This window comes from Elgaria multicarinata, chromosome 3 (genome assembly GCF_023053635.1).
Source record: "Elgaria multicarinata webbii isolate HBS135686 ecotype San Diego chromosome 3, rElgMul1.1.pri, whole genome shotgun sequence".
In the NCBI taxonomy this organism is placed as follows: Eukaryota; Metazoa; Chordata; class Lepidosauria; order Squamata; family Anguidae; genus Elgaria; species Elgaria multicarinata.
The window spans coordinates 3094697-3109791 of NC_086173.1; the positions used below are offsets into that span (position 1 = coordinate 3094697).

Genomic DNA, 15095 nt, shown 5'->3' on the forward strand with positions numbered 1-15095 from the left:
CCTGACTGTTAGAGCAGTGCGACAATGGAATCAGTTACCTAGGGAGGTTGTGGGCTCTCCCACACTAGAGGCCTTCAAGAGGCAGCTGGACAACCATCTGTCAGGGATGCTTTAGGGTGGATTCCTGCATTGAGCAGGGGGTTGGACTCGATGGCCTTGTAGGCCCCTTCCAACTCTGCGATTCTATGATTCTGTGATCAGGAAAAACTTCCTGACAGAGCAGTACGACAATGGAACCAGTTACCTAGGGAGGTCGTGGGCTCTCCCACACTAGAGGCATTCAAGAGGCAGCTGGACAACCATCTGTCAGGGATGCTTTAGGGTGGATTCCTGAATTGAGCAGGGGGTTGGACTCGATGGCCTTGTAGGCCCTTCCAACTCTGCGATTCTATGATTCTGTGATCAGGAAAAACTTCCTGACAGAGCAGTACGACAATGGAACCAGTTACCTAGGGAGGTCGTGGGCTCTCCCACACTGGAGGCCTTCAAGAGGCAGCTGGACAACCATCTGTCAGGGATGCTTTAGGGTGGATTCCTGCATTGAGCAGGGGGTTGGACTCGATGGCCTTGTAGGCCCCTTCCAACTCTGCGATTCTATGATTCTGTGATCAGGAAAAACTTCCTGACAGAGCAGTACGACAATGGAACCAGTTACCTAGGGAGGTCGTGGGCTCTCCCACACTAGAGGCATTCAAGAGGCAGCTGGACAACCATCTGTCAGGGATGCTTTAGGGTGGATTCCTGCATTGAGCAGGGGGTTGGACTCGATGGCTTTGTAGGCCCCTTCCAACTCTGCGATTCTAGGATTCTAGGATTTCAAAAGCCCTCTGCATATCATCAGACCTCTGGCAAGAGCAGCCTTTCGCTCCCCAGGCAGCCCAATGGGTGGGGAGGAAGAGGGGGAGAGTGGCAGAGGAAGAGAGTGAGAGCAAAAAGGGGGTGGCAGAAAGAGAGAAAGAGAAAAGCGAATGGGCAGGCTTTGGCCCTGCTCGTGGCTGGTTTCTGCCCTGCCACTTACCAGTATGTGCACCCCCAATAGAAGCTCCAGCACTCACAAGGGAATGCGACTCTCAACAGGGAAAAGGTCCCCATCCCTGCAGTAGGAGGGTTTTTTTTTTAGGAGATGTTTATTGGGTCATATTAATGGTCATCCATCCAGTTCCGATTTTACCAGGGTCTTGGACAGAGCTCTTTCCCAGATCTTGTACTTAACTATTTTTCATTAGAGAAAACATGGTTTGAACAACCAGCTCATCCTCTCTTCTCTGTTTGAACCAGGTGATGCAGCCTCTTTACTGGGTGAAGTCTCTGGGGAGTTGGCCACAAATTGGATGAATAAATTGAAACTCAGGCCGGGTCAGTTGGAGTTGCTCACTCTGGGCAGTCCTGTTTCCTGTGGAGGGGTGGAAAACCCTACTTTGGATGGGGGTCAGACTCCCCACAAAAGATGGGTACATCACTGGGGAGAATTCTTGGATGTTAGCCGCCTCTTGCATACCCAATCTGGGGCCAGAAGCATATTTCTTTGGATGATTTGCAAAGTACACCGCTTTCTGGGACCAGTATCAAATCTTCCATTTTTGGGCAAAGTGATCAAGACGGCAGTCGCCTTCCAATGTATTGGTTTAAAATGTTTTAATCAGTTATATGTATTTTATGGTGTTTACATTTGTGTTGTACCCCTCCTTGATCCAGAGGGAGAGGCGGGTAACAAATAAATAAATATATTATTATTATTATTATTATTATTATTATTATTATTATTATTATTCTACCAAAGAGGGGTGATCTTACCTCCATGGGGTAGATTATGGTCTGTGCTGTTGCACCAGCCAGTGAGCCAGCAATGAATCGTTCCTGCACCCTCAGCGTCTCCTGCTGCCCACGAATTGCCCGCTTGATCTGCAATGAGAAGCAATGGATTGAGGCCCTCAGGAAATGTTGGTGGAGCCCTCCTTAATCTGTATGGATTGAGAGAGGGGGATGTTGTTTGAGCAAGGGAAGCGTCATTCAATAATAACAAAATTTATTTCTTACCCGCCTCTCCATTTTGATCGAGGCAGGGAACAACAGTAAATATAAAATGCATAAAACTGAATTAAGAACATAATATACATGGTTAAAACATCCTAAAAACAGACTAAAAACATCCTAAAATTCCCGTGGATAGGCCTGCTGGAAGAGATAATATTAATAATAATAATAATAATAATAATAATAATAATAATAATAATAAGTAATTTTGACACCTGGGGAAGGATGGTTTGGTGCAAGGTTGCTCACTGAGAAAGGATTTTTATGGATTCACACTGATTGGTGGGGGGGGGGGGGCGGCACCCCAATTGCCCTGAAATATGACCCCTCCCAGAATGGCAGCAATAGGCTAATATCTATATCTATAATACATATATATATTCATGTGGTATAAAGATATAGATACCTTTTATACTGCTTAAATATATAAGCAGTCCGGGCCCGATTCAAAGTGCTGGTATTAACATTTAAAGCCCTAAACGGCTTGGGGCCAGGCTATCTGAAGGAACGCCTCCTCCCATATGTACCTGCCCAGACCCTAAGGTCATCCTCAGGGGTCCTTCTCTGTGAGCCCCTGCCAAAGGAAGTGAGGCAGGTGGCTACCAGGAGGAGCAGGGCCTTCTCTGCTGTGGCACCCCGGCTGTGGAACGAGCTCCCTAAGGAGGTTCGCTTGGCACCTACATTATTTGCCTTTAGACGCCAGGTGAAGACCTTTTTATTCTCCCAGCATTTTAACAGTCTATAAATAAATTTTAACTTGGTGTTTTAAATTTGTAATTTTGCATTGCTGCTGTTCTTATCTGGTTGAGCTTTTATATTGTATTTTATATTGTGGTTTTATACTCTTGTTTTATACTTTGAATGTTTTTAATTTTTGTGAACTGCCCAGAGAGCTCCGGCTATTGGGCGGCATAGAAATGAAATAAATAAACAAATAAATAAATATTCACACACATGGTTGGCCACTGTGTAAACAGAATGCTGGACTTAGATGAACCCTTAGTCTGATCCAGCATGTGTCGTCTTTCCCAAAACCTCCCGCTTTAAAGAGGTCTGTCACGTAATCCACAAAGCTTTATTCAAGCAATAAACATCCCTTCCCACCTGAAGAGAGTCCAACCTCTAGGAACTTTCCTCTAGGCAAAACTATGCAAACTAAGTGAGACAATTGTCTTTTCAAGAAGAATGGGAAGCCTTTTCCCAGAACGCTTTAACTTCAGGGAGGCTGGTTCTGAAGAAGCCTCTGGTGAGAAGCTAGCCGGGCAGACCTTCTCTCACTTTCCTTTAGCTCTGTCCATTTTTGTCTGTGGCGTACTCTAGGATCAGCTCTCCCCCTCAGAAGAACACTGATTTCCCACAGACTGTGTATTGTTAAGGTTTTTAGAGATAAGGCCTGGCGAAAGTTCATTACCAGCTGGTGAAGAGCCCGTGAGCGTCACTTTCTCCACTCCCCATATAGGCTGGCGTGTTTCTGGCACCGTCTCTTCTGCTTCAGAATCTGATTCCGATCGATCACCTGAAACCCCTTCCCCCAGCCTAAAGGGAACAGGCCCAGTCATGACAGCAGGGGTCTCCTTATGTTCTTATACAGCTGTAGCCCCCTCCCAAGGCTGGCCATACCTGCTCGTAGGCCATGAACTTGATGGCAGATTCAGGGGCGATCTTGAGCACGTTGATGCCATTGCCTCGCCAGAGCGAGCGGATGCCTCCCTCGCGGATCATGCCCTGCAGGCCTCCTAAGACATTCATATTGTTGCTCTTTGAGGCGTGGACCTATAACAAGGAGGTTATTTATTTATTTATTTATTTATTTATTTATTTATTGCATTTCTATACCGCCCAATAACTGAAGCGATTGGTTACTAAATGGGCTGGGGGGGAAGAGACCATCTCTCCTCTCCCTTGGGTGGGGCTGGCTTGACGTCACCAGTGAGAACAGCTGTATTTCTGCAAGGGCTCAAGGAAGCAGCATGCATTGTGAGAGCTGCATCCCTATATCCTTTGTAGCACTGCAAACGCTGTTGCAATGCAGGCCTTTGGGGAGGCGAATGTGCAAGAACTAAGGGCCCCAGGGACAACCATCTGTCAGGGATGCTTTCGGGTGGATTCCTGCATTGAGCAGGGGGTTGGACTCGATGGCCTTAGAGGCCCCTTCCAACTCTACTATTCTATGATTCTATGACACTCTCAGATGCAAAAAATATACAAGAATTTAGGGTCTGTTGCTGCAGCAGTAACTTGGGCAGCAGTTCTTAGTGTAGCCAGCAAATCTCAAACAAGGGTGTGAACGGGAGAAGGGCCTCCCCGCTCTCACACACCATGCTACGCTCTCTTGTTGTCCCAGGGACAAACGAAAGCCCTAGTTTTGTATTGTCTTCTCCCCTAACCAGTAGCAGCACCCATAGCAACAGAGTGGGGAGGGGAAATCCCTCCCTCTTCCTTCCTTCTCAGTTTGTCAACCTGGATTGCAAGAGTTCTGCTAGAGGAGTGGAGTGGAAGAGGGTGAGGACTCGTTTGTTTGCTTTGCAAGACAGCAGATGGGGAGAAAAGATGGTGGGGTGTGTGTGTCTACATCCCCTTAAACTACAGTATCCAGTATCCCCCTCCCCGCATCCTCCCATTTGATACCTTCAAATATTCCAGGCAGGGGATCCCAGCCCACCACATCTTTCAAAATGTGAACCGGGCCATGCCTTGGGTGATCTTCACCAAGGCTAGATCTACACTACTGCTTCCTAGCAGGATTGAAGTGCACTGATAACTGTTGGGGCACAGACCACGTATCGCTTTCCTAGTGCTATTTCCTGATTTTTATTCCACATTATCCAAGATACCGCAAACAAATGCCAAGCGTGCCCTACGAGGTATAAATGGGCGAGAGGGATCTAGCATTACCATGATGGGATTGCAATGATTAGATCCAGAGTGTAGATTTGGCCTTGTGGTGTGACGGAAGGGGCAGAAACGAAAAAGTGCAAGAACCCTTTCCCTGGCACGGCGGCTTCCAGCAAAGAGTCCTGCTGTGAGCCAAGCTAGTTGAGCAGCCTCCCACAAGCTGGTGCCCTCCGGAGGGGTGGGACTACAACTCCCATCATTTCCAGCCCACTAGGTTGGGGAAGGCCATCGCAGGCAGCAGCTTCCAGCTTCTCTGGAGGAGAAGGGTGGTTTTGCATGTGGAATTCTGGGAAGAGCAATCGGGTGAAGAGGTCACTTCTTCACCAGCCTCCTTCAAGCTGGAAGATGTGATAGAGTGGTGAGGGTTATAGACCTAAATATTTGGTTTAATGATTTATTGCATTTATATACCACCCCAGAGCCAAAGGGGAATTGGCCACCGCACACGCAAAATGGCATCCTGGCCTGTTTCCCTCAAGCGGCCCTGCTTGCCCCCACAACTTCCAACCCCATTTCTTGGCTACTCCTTGCCTGCATGAAAACTTTCAGCCGGTCCAACGGGGCGGTTCCGGTCCTGGAGACAGCACCAGCCATGGCTCCAGCAATGAGCTGTTTCCACCACATCCCCGTTTTCTTCTCTTTCTCGGAAAACTCATCTGGGACGGTGAGACACTCGCCAATGTCGAGGACCTGCCAAGGAATGCAATCAGAACAGGAAATCCCAAGGAAGGACAAAGCCGCGTTGCCCCACGTTTGATTAAAGAGCACCTACTGCAGAAGCATGTCAGGTTCGAGTGGGGGGGAAAAATGAAAGGGCAAATATTCGAAACATTCCCAAATGTCAAATTCCACCCAATGCTGATGTTAGATTGGTATTTTTCAAATGGGGATTTTTTTTACACTGAGCATCCAAAATTCAAGTGCTTTTTGATTTGTTGGCACTGCTGTCAAGAGGACTTTGGGGCAGATGTCTAGAGGGCTGGAGGGCCCCCAAACACAGCAGGGCTGGCTTGCCACATTTTGAAGAAAGTGAAGCAATGGAGGCTGGTGGCTCCGATGTCAGTGGGGCACTGAATCCGTTCCAGGTTTCAGTCAGAACCAGTCAGGACTCTAAAAGGAGATATCCATGATGTGAAGCAGAACTTTAGAGTTCTGGCTGGTTCTGACTGAATCCTGGAGCAGATTCACTGCCCCACTGACATCAGAGCCACCAGCCTCCACTGAAGTGAAGTAATATTATTACTGTCTAAAGGCTGTGAAACCGGGGTCTGTGGGGAGAGGAACACCATTTAGTCCAGAGTCTAAAATTACCTAACTGCACTACTGCCTCTTGATCCTTCTGATTCAGGCTGGCGTCATATCTGAAATCTCATAAACTGTCAACCAGCTGTCAAATACTTCATGTCCGCTATCAATTGCATATCAACTGTCAAGTATCCAGTATTGGAAACCTATTTTAAATGTCAAACACAAATTGTAATTGGACGTTAAATACATATATCAAATATTTTTGATGGTTGTTTGGATACGTATCCAGTGAATTAATTTTCCATACCAAGAGAAAGTGCCTAAGGGAATTTCTGGAAGCAAGTTAGGCTGTAGGCCCCCTCAGGCGGGATGGAGAGGGCTTACGAGACTGTGCAAAAAAACCCAAATAAAACCAAATCCCTGTATACTGAAAACTAGACGTCAGGGAGAAGAGTTTTAACCGTTTTGATTTGCTAGCTTTTTATGCACAGGATTATTATTATGCCGCCTTGGGTTCCTTGCAGGAAAAAAGGCGGGATATAAATGCAATAATATATTATTTGTAAGAAGGAGCATTCAGTCCTATGAGACCTCACTTGTAATTAGTGGTAATTAGGTAAACCCTTGACACGGGCTTACCACTCCAATGGGAACTAGGCCTCCATTTCAATTGATCTGAGAGCACCCCTTGGATTCATTACTTTCCCCCTCCCAGGGATGCAGTGCCTAAGCCTCCTCTTGCAATGGGAAATCACAAGCTTGAACCAACTGCACCCTGGCTTGGCCTGGAGCTAATTCTCCAGGTTACTCTCCTCACATCCTTTGGACTTAGATGCTTCAGAGGGGAAGAAACATTCTGCCTCCAGAAGTGTAGACACAGCAGGGATCTGAGGCAGGCTGGGCCGCTCCTGGATATTCCCGGCCTCTTCTCTGAATTTTCAGCTTGCATATTGGTCTCCAGCTATTTTAATTAATGGAGAAATTGTGCAGGCAGGGTTCTATTTCACTGGCCTTCTGCTGATGGGTTGTAAATCATAACCCAAAAACTGGGTTAGGAGGGCCCATCACTCAGTGGCAGATCCCTGGCATTTCGAGTGAAAGGTTCTAAGGCAGGAAGAGACAGAATTCAGATCTTGTGAAATTCCATTTTTGTTTGATTTTACTAGAATCATGAGGTCTGTTGACCAGAGCCAAGGACAAAATAGTGGCGTGGAGGAGCAGTACACACACACACACACACACACACACACACGGAATTCAGCAGGAGAGTCTTCAGCAGGAGAGGCTGTGGATGTGTTGAACCGGTGCCTGGCTGTGACAATGGACTGGATGAGGGCTAATAAACTGAAACTCAATCCAGACAAGACTGAAATGCTGCTGGTGGGTGGTTCTTCTGATCAGATGGGGGGTGTTCCACTGGTTCTGGATGGGGTTGCACTCCCCCTGAAGGAGCAGGTTTGTAGCTTGGGGGTTCTTCTAGAACCATCTCTGTCACTTGAGGCTCAGGTGGCCTCGGTGGCACGGAGTGCTTTCTACAAACTCTAGTTGGTGGCCCAGCTACGCCCCTATCTGGACAGGGATAACCTGGCTTCAGTTGTCCATGCTCTGGTAACCTCCAAGTTAGATTACTGCAATGCGCTCTATGTAGGGCTGCCTTTGAAGACGGTTCGGAAGCTGCAGCTTGTGCAAAATGCAGCGGCCAGATTGATTTCGGGAACCAGAAGTTTTGACCATATAACACCTGCTCTGGTCCGCTTGCACTGGCTGCCTGTACGTTTCCGAGCCCAATTCAAGGTGCTGGTTTTGACCTATAAAGCCTTACACAGCTTGGGACCACAATACCTGACAGAACGCCTCTCCTGCTGTGAATATACCCGGTCACTACATTCAACATCTAAGGTCCTCTTCCGGGTGCCTACTTTGAGAGAGGCTCGGAGTGTGGCAACGAGGGACAGGGCCTTTTCAGTGGTGGCCCCCAGACTTTGGAACGATCTCCCTGACGAGGCTTGCCTGGTGCCATCGCTGCTATCTTTCTGGTGCCAGGTTAAGACTTTCCTCGTTGCCCAGGCATATGGCGGCACATCTTAATCACCCACATGTTTAGGTTTTTTTTTTTAACAGTTTTTAATGCTTTATGTGTGTATGTTCTGTGTTTTAGAATTTTAAATTTTGTATACTCATTTTTATCTTAATTTTAGAATTTCTGTAAACCGCCCAGAGAGCCCTGGCTATGGGAGCAGTATACAAGTGTAATAAATAAATAAATAAATAAATAAATAAATAAATAAATAAATAAGTAACAAGGGGTGCCTCTGAACACATGCTCAGCCCAGGGATTTATTTTTGGTACCAGATCTGAGCTCACAGTCTTTTCACACAAAAATCCACTCCATGTTTTCCCCCCACCAAGCTTTCTTCGTTTGAGCAGCATAATTTAGAAATAATAATAATAATAATAATAATAATAATAATAATAATAATAATAATAATACCCCTTTTTATTTTTACTGTTTTTAACAACGGGGGGTCAGGAAGCCTTGCTGATCTGCTGCAGATAACCCAAAGATCTACCAGTAGATCCAAATCTACATCTTGTCCCTACCTGGTTGAAAGTAGGAAGGTAGAGAAAGAGTTTCTGCTACACAAATGGGCTTGACGGATGGCAACTTAGAATCCTAGAATCGCAGAGTTGGAAGGGGCCTACAAGGCCATCGAGTCCAACCCCCTGCTCAACTTGATGATGGGCGGTTCCAGGTGGAGATTTCCTAACGCCAACCGTTAGAAGGTATTGTGCAGCTCTGCCAGCTTTTCTTCGTTATCAGATTTTCCATGATAAGAAAAGGGATGGAAGCGGTGGGAAAACCCAAGAGAGTTACGAGCGGAAGACGATGAAATCTGGACCCCACCGCATAAAATTCTGTGAATGAGGCAGTGGCGTGATAACATGCTCACCTGCAAGCACTTTCGGCATGCAGTTTTGCAAGATCTTACACAATCTGAGGTGGTCAAACCAGGGAACCACTGTCATTTTATTTCCTCCTTTCAGACTTTTAAAAGGATAAAGAGAATTACAAGGATGGTCATGTATTATATTACTAAAACAATTAAGTCTGCAGTCGCGCGCACGCTTAAGAAAAGGCCGACCACTCCCAACTTTCCCCAGTTGTAAGACATTTCCCCCTGTCTAAGTATGCATAGGAATTGCACCCTAAAAGCGGGTGCTGCATAAATTGGGACTTGGCTTGGACAATAACTCAAACGGAAAGAAACTTGCTTGCGGCTTCCAATGGAATTCCAAGGAATCCAAAGAGCACTGGGAATGGCTGCCTCGCATTTGGCTCTTGAACTTCCTCTGAAGTTCTTCAGTCAAATCAAATCACTGGGAATGTATTCCACTTCCGACGCTTTGATTTTTTTGCTCTTGTGCATTTGCCGACCCGTGCTGCTCTTCCCCACCTCCTGCTGTGGGGTTCCCCAACCCCCAACCCCACTTCCCAAGAGTTCTGACCACGGAGCTGCTACAGCCCCATCTCCCGTGCCAAAGGCTTTGCTGCACCAGCTGACAACCTGCAGCAGATCCGGTTCAAGGGCAGTTGGAGTTTAATGCTGAAAACATTCAGGCGGTCAAAGACTCACATGATTTAATAAGATGAAGGAGAAGGTCAGACCCATACAGACGCACACACAAAAAAGCTCATTTTGTAGGGAGCTTGGTGTAGGAAAAGGCACGTGGGGCAACGTTAAAACAGGTTCAGCCTGAGCTCTGATCACAGAATCATAGAATAGTAGAGTTGGAAGGGGCCTACAAGGCCATCGAGTCCAACCCCTGCTCAATGCAGGAATCCACCCTACTGTTTAATGCATCCATCAGATATGATGGACAAGAGGAAGAGGGGGAGAAAGAATCCTAGAATCCTAGAATAGCAGAGTTGGAAGGGGCCTACAAGGCCATCGAGTCCAACCCCCTGCTCAATGCAGGAATCCACCCTAAAGTATCCCTGACAGGTGGTTGTCCTTATAGCCCTCTTGCTTTGACCTCTTTCTATCTAGATTGGAAAGATGGTCGGCAAACCCACACCTGGGCTATGTTTGCAGAGGAAGCCCTGTGTTCCTGGCACTAAACTTCATGGGCTTCCCTTTATATGCCTTCTTCCACCTCTCCGGATTGTGGATTTGGCCTTTTAACTGTTTTGGGGTGTTGGTTTTTTTGCTTGTTTTTTTTTTTTAAATGGACTGTGAGCATAGTGGGCACAAAAAGGAAAGAAGCAAATCTTGAGATGTTGCCATTGTGGGAATGCAAAATAAAGGGGATTTGCAAATTCAGCAAGCAAGCCGCAGCTAGGGAGGCCTGGGTTCAAGTCCCCACTCAGCCGTGAAGGTCACAGGTAGGGTGACCCTATGAAAAGGAGGACAGGGCTGCTGTATCTTTAACAGTTGCACAGAAAAGGGAATTTCAGCAGGTGTCATTTGTATGCATGTCTCACCTGGTGAAATGTCCTCTTCATCACAACAGTTAAAGCTGCAGAAGCTATACTGCAGCTATACTGTGACCAGATTTAAAAGAGGGCAGGGCTCCTGCAGCTTTAACTGTTGTGATGAAGAGGAAATTTCCCCAGGTTCTCCATATATACAAATGACCCCTGCTGAAATTCCCTTTTCAATACAACTGTTAAAGATATAGGAGCCCTGTCCTCCTTTTGATAGGGTCACCCTAGTCACAGGTGACTTCTGCCTTGTCAGTTTCAGCCTAACCTACATCGCAGGGTGGTTGTAAAGATAATATGGAGTTGGGGAAAGAGCCATATATGCTGCCTCAATGAGTTCCTTCCGTGAAGAGTTAAATGCCACTACTGGAAAACCAGTGAATTTGGTCCAAAGTAATTGGAAGGAGGATTTATATAAAGAAGCTGGTTAGCACAGGGCTCATCAGAGACAGATGCGGGCAACTTTCCCCAATGTGGTGCCCTCCAGATGTGTTGGATTATAACTCCCAGCATCCCCAGACAACAGTTGCTGGGAATTGTAGTTCAACACATCAGGAGGGCCCTGGGTTGGGGAAGGCAAGACAAGGGAATGAGGCAGAGACAGCAAACCACTCCTTTCAGCAACAGAAAGGCAAGATACTGACAACTGATCCAGTCACATCCCCGCCCAAGGTATTGCCAACCACAAGCTTCATCCTGCACCGAACCATGTGTATGTGTCCAGTGTCTACTACCTAGAGCAGACCCACTGAAATGAGTGGGCCTTAAGTTAGACCGGCATTGGACACAAGCAAAGGATTCCACACATGCTCACGCCCGTCACAGCCCCTACCTGCCATGCTGGACAGAGGGTGAGCAGCAAGACGCAGGGCTTTGCCGTCGGTGGGAACAAACAGCCCAGTGGCTTGGAGAGGCAAAGGGGAGGGAGAACAGAAGAAGATGCTTGGGCCCAGGTCTAAGCATCCTGAGGAAGCCAAGAGGTTAGGAAGAGGGGAGGAAACCCCCGGAGCAAGAGCAGCTGAGCCCTACCATGTCGTGTTCCCCCAGGATGGTCTCCAGGCCTCTGGGGTGCCTGTGGTCAGCCTCCCAGAGCGCGGCCAGGGCCAGCAGTGGGGAGTCCCCATGGATCCCTGGAGGCCTCTGGGCACGGGTTCCCTTCCCGACAGGAGAGAGCTCTTCCATGCTGGGATGCTGCAGGGCGGCGAGGGGACGGCGTTGACGGCAGGCGATAAAACCCTCCTGCAATCTTCTAATGGGATTGAAGGGCTAAGCAGTGCAAAAGGGAGGGGCTTAGGCGGAGGAGCCAATCCCAGCCCCACCTGTGGATTACAGACACGGGAAGCAGGAAAGCAACCTGCCCAAAGCCAAGCAGGGAATCAGAAGTAGAGAAAGGGACAGAATCCCGGAGAAGGATTGGCCCCGAGCTATTTCGGTGCCCAAGGGAGCAAGCCCACATGGCGCCCGCCTTCCACTAAATGGGCATGGGGCATCACCCCAGATGAGGTTTCCCTGCATGGAAATGGAGGTGTTGAGCAACGACTAGGTTGTGGAGCCACAGATTGTATCTAACAGCTCAGATCCACACGTCTGCCACTGTGGAAAAAAAGTTGCCCCTTGAGGCAGCCCTCCAGTTTGCTGCAGATTAAGATCCTCTGTCGGGAAGCCCGATCTCTATTCAGCCCTGGTTAGGCCTCCTCTAGAGTCTTGCGTCCAGTTCTGGGCTCCACAATTCAAGAAGGACGCAGACAAGCTGGAGCGTGTTCAGAGGAGGGCAACCAGGATGATCAGGGGCCTGGAAACAAAGCCCTATGAAGAGAGACTGAAAGAACTGGGCAGGTTTAGCCTGGAGAAGAGAAGATTGAGGGGAGACATGAGAGCACTCTTCAGAAACTTAAAAGGTTGTCACACAGAGGAGGGCCAGGATCTCTTCTCGATCCTCCCAGAGTGCAGGACATGGAATAACGGGCTCAAGCTGAAGGAAGCCAGCTTCCAGCTGGACATCAGGAAAAACTTCCTGACTGTTAGAGCAGTACGACAATGGAATCAGTTACGTAGGGAGGTTGTGGGCTCTCCCACCTAGAGGCCTTCAATAGGCAGCTGGACAAGCATCTGTCAGGGATGCTTTACGGTGGATTCCTGCATTGAGCAGGGGGTTGGACTCGATGGCCTTGTAGGCCCCTTCCAACTCTGCTATTCTATGATCTTTTCACCACTGTCTCACTTTAACCGCTAGGCTCACTGGCCCTCTCTCACTGCTGGGGGAATAGCACCTGGAATTCCACTTCTATCAGTCTCAAAGGACTGCAGGGGAAAAAGATACGCAAGGCTGACTGGGGGAGCTGGGTCTAGGAGTGTACAGATTTTGTTTAATCTGTGTTTTGTGGGTTGTCAAGCACCGGCTCATTCTGCTGACCTGCTCATTAACAGAATTTATTTATTCCAAAAATGCATATTGGTGCAAATCCCCCCCTCAAACAATATACATTTTCACGCTTTAGCTTATGGGGTTGGGGAAGTAATGCACATTTTAAGTCGGTGGTTTTTTTTTTAACCTTTTTTTTTTTTCTCGTATTTTTGTACAACTAAATTTGCATGCGATTCTGGAAAGTAAAAAACCAGTCCGCAGGTCTGTGGAATCTGCATGGCTTGGAAAAAGCCGGAGTCCGCTGCAGAACCCCTGGGTTGGATTCACAGAAATCCAAACTCATTTGAATCTGTTGTGGATTTGTCCAACATTCCTGGTTGGGTCTGATCTAAGCAATGGCTGGGGAGAGGAAGAACAATGGCCTTTGGAGTAGAGATGGTGGGTTGCCCCCCCCCCAAATGCCCCCCCCCCCCGCTCACCAGGCCTTCCGCCTGACATTATTGGCATAGTCTCCAAGCTTTTACCTGCTCCCTGGAGGGCGAGGGGATGACACCGTGATTAAATATAAACTTTAATCTGCCCTGTTCCGATCAGCCGATGAGATTAGTGTAGCTGGAACAGGACAGTGAAGAAAGAGGGCCTTGGCCAGCACCCAGCTCAGAGATCTGAACTTTTTCAGTTTCTGTCCCCAACCCCGCCAGTTCCTGCAGTGTTCAGAAAGAGGAAGGTCAGAGAACTTCCGGGCTAGCTGTTCCCTGGATAGCCTCATCTTAGTGAAGGGAGGGACAGGCTTTACACAATCCCCATTTCCTTGAGCGGTGGGAAACCCTAGGAAATGTCTTTTGCAAAGTCAGTCTTCTTGTGAGGAGGGAGCGCTAGGGATTGACAGCATTTTGGTGACATCTTGCTATTTACCACTATACACATCTGAGCATGGAGGAGCAGTCAGTCAGTCAAAAGCCTTATGAAGCATCCTCAGGACCCTGAAAGCCAACAGCATGCCAGTGGAGCGCCCTCAGCCCTCTACAAAAATAATCAAGCAATACTCCCCATGGACTGCCAGACTTCTATCTCCTTCACCAGCTGTACTGAAGAGTTGCTTTTTCCTCTCTGGTTATACACACTCAAGAAGAACATAGGTTTGCACCTGTGCTGCATGAAGGGGAGACCTTCGCTCTAGGAATCATAGAATCATAGAATAGTAGAGTTGGAAGGGGCCTACAAGGCCATCGAGTCCAACCCCCTGCTCAAGGCAGGAATCCACCCTAAAGCATCCCTGACAGATGGTTGTCCAGCTGCCTCTTGAAGGCCTCTAGGGTGGGAGAGGCCACAACCTCCCTAGGTAACTGATTCCATTGTCGTACTGCTCTAACAGTCAGGAAGTTTTTCCTGATGTCCAGCTGGAATCTGGCTTCGTTTAACTTGAGCCTGTTATTCCGTGTCCTGCACTCTGGGAGGATCGAGAAGAGATCCTGGCCCTCCTCTGTGTGACACCCTTTTAAGTATTTGAAGAGTGCTCTCATGTCTCCCCTCAATCTTCTCTTCTCCAGGCCAAACATGCCCAGTTGTTTAGATTACAACAGATTACATCAACTGTAATCAGGGCCCACAGAGCAAGAGCCAAGCTATAGAAAAGCCCAGGTGTCATGCTGACTAGCGCTGCTCCCCCTGGGTTGGAAGAAGGTGTTTCAGGTGACCAATCAGAATCAGACTCTGAAGTAGAGGAGTCGGCGCCAGACACAGGTCAGTTTGTACCAGCAGAGGAGAAAGCTCTCACAGGCCCTTCACCAGCTTGGAGTCTCCAGAGCTTATCTTCTCAAGGGCAAACAATACACAGTCAGTGGGAAGCCAGCGTTCTTCTGAGGGGGAGAGCGCAGAGAGGTTAGCTGATCCTAGAGTATGCAGCAGACTAAAATGGGCGGAGCTAAAGGAAGGCGAGAGAAAGTCAGCCCGGCTGGCGTCCCATCAGAAGCTGCCTCAGAAGAAGTCTCTCTGAATTAACGCGTCTTGGGAAAAGGCTTTCCGTTCAAGAAGGACACAGACAAGCTGGAGAGTGTTCAGAGAAGGGC

General features: G+C 48.1%; 1 protein-coding gene across 1 annotated transcript in view; it reads right to left on the reverse strand.

The window, feature by feature from the left end:
* The window catches only part of LOC134393898 (mitochondrial adenyl nucleotide antiporter SLC25A23-like), a 64063-nt gene that overhangs the window by 6435 nt on the left and 42533 nt on the right, over window positions 1–15095 (reverse strand). The window contains exons 6-8 of the mRNA XM_063118929.1: window positions 5461–5619; window positions 3655–3807; window positions 1795–1902 (exon numbers count right to left, since the gene is read on the reverse strand). Coding sequence (XP_062974999.1) covers window positions 1795–1902; window positions 3655–3807; window positions 5461–5619 — 420 coding nt within the window. The remainder of the gene's footprint in view (window positions 1–1794; window positions 1903–3654; window positions 3808–5460; window positions 5620–15095) is intronic.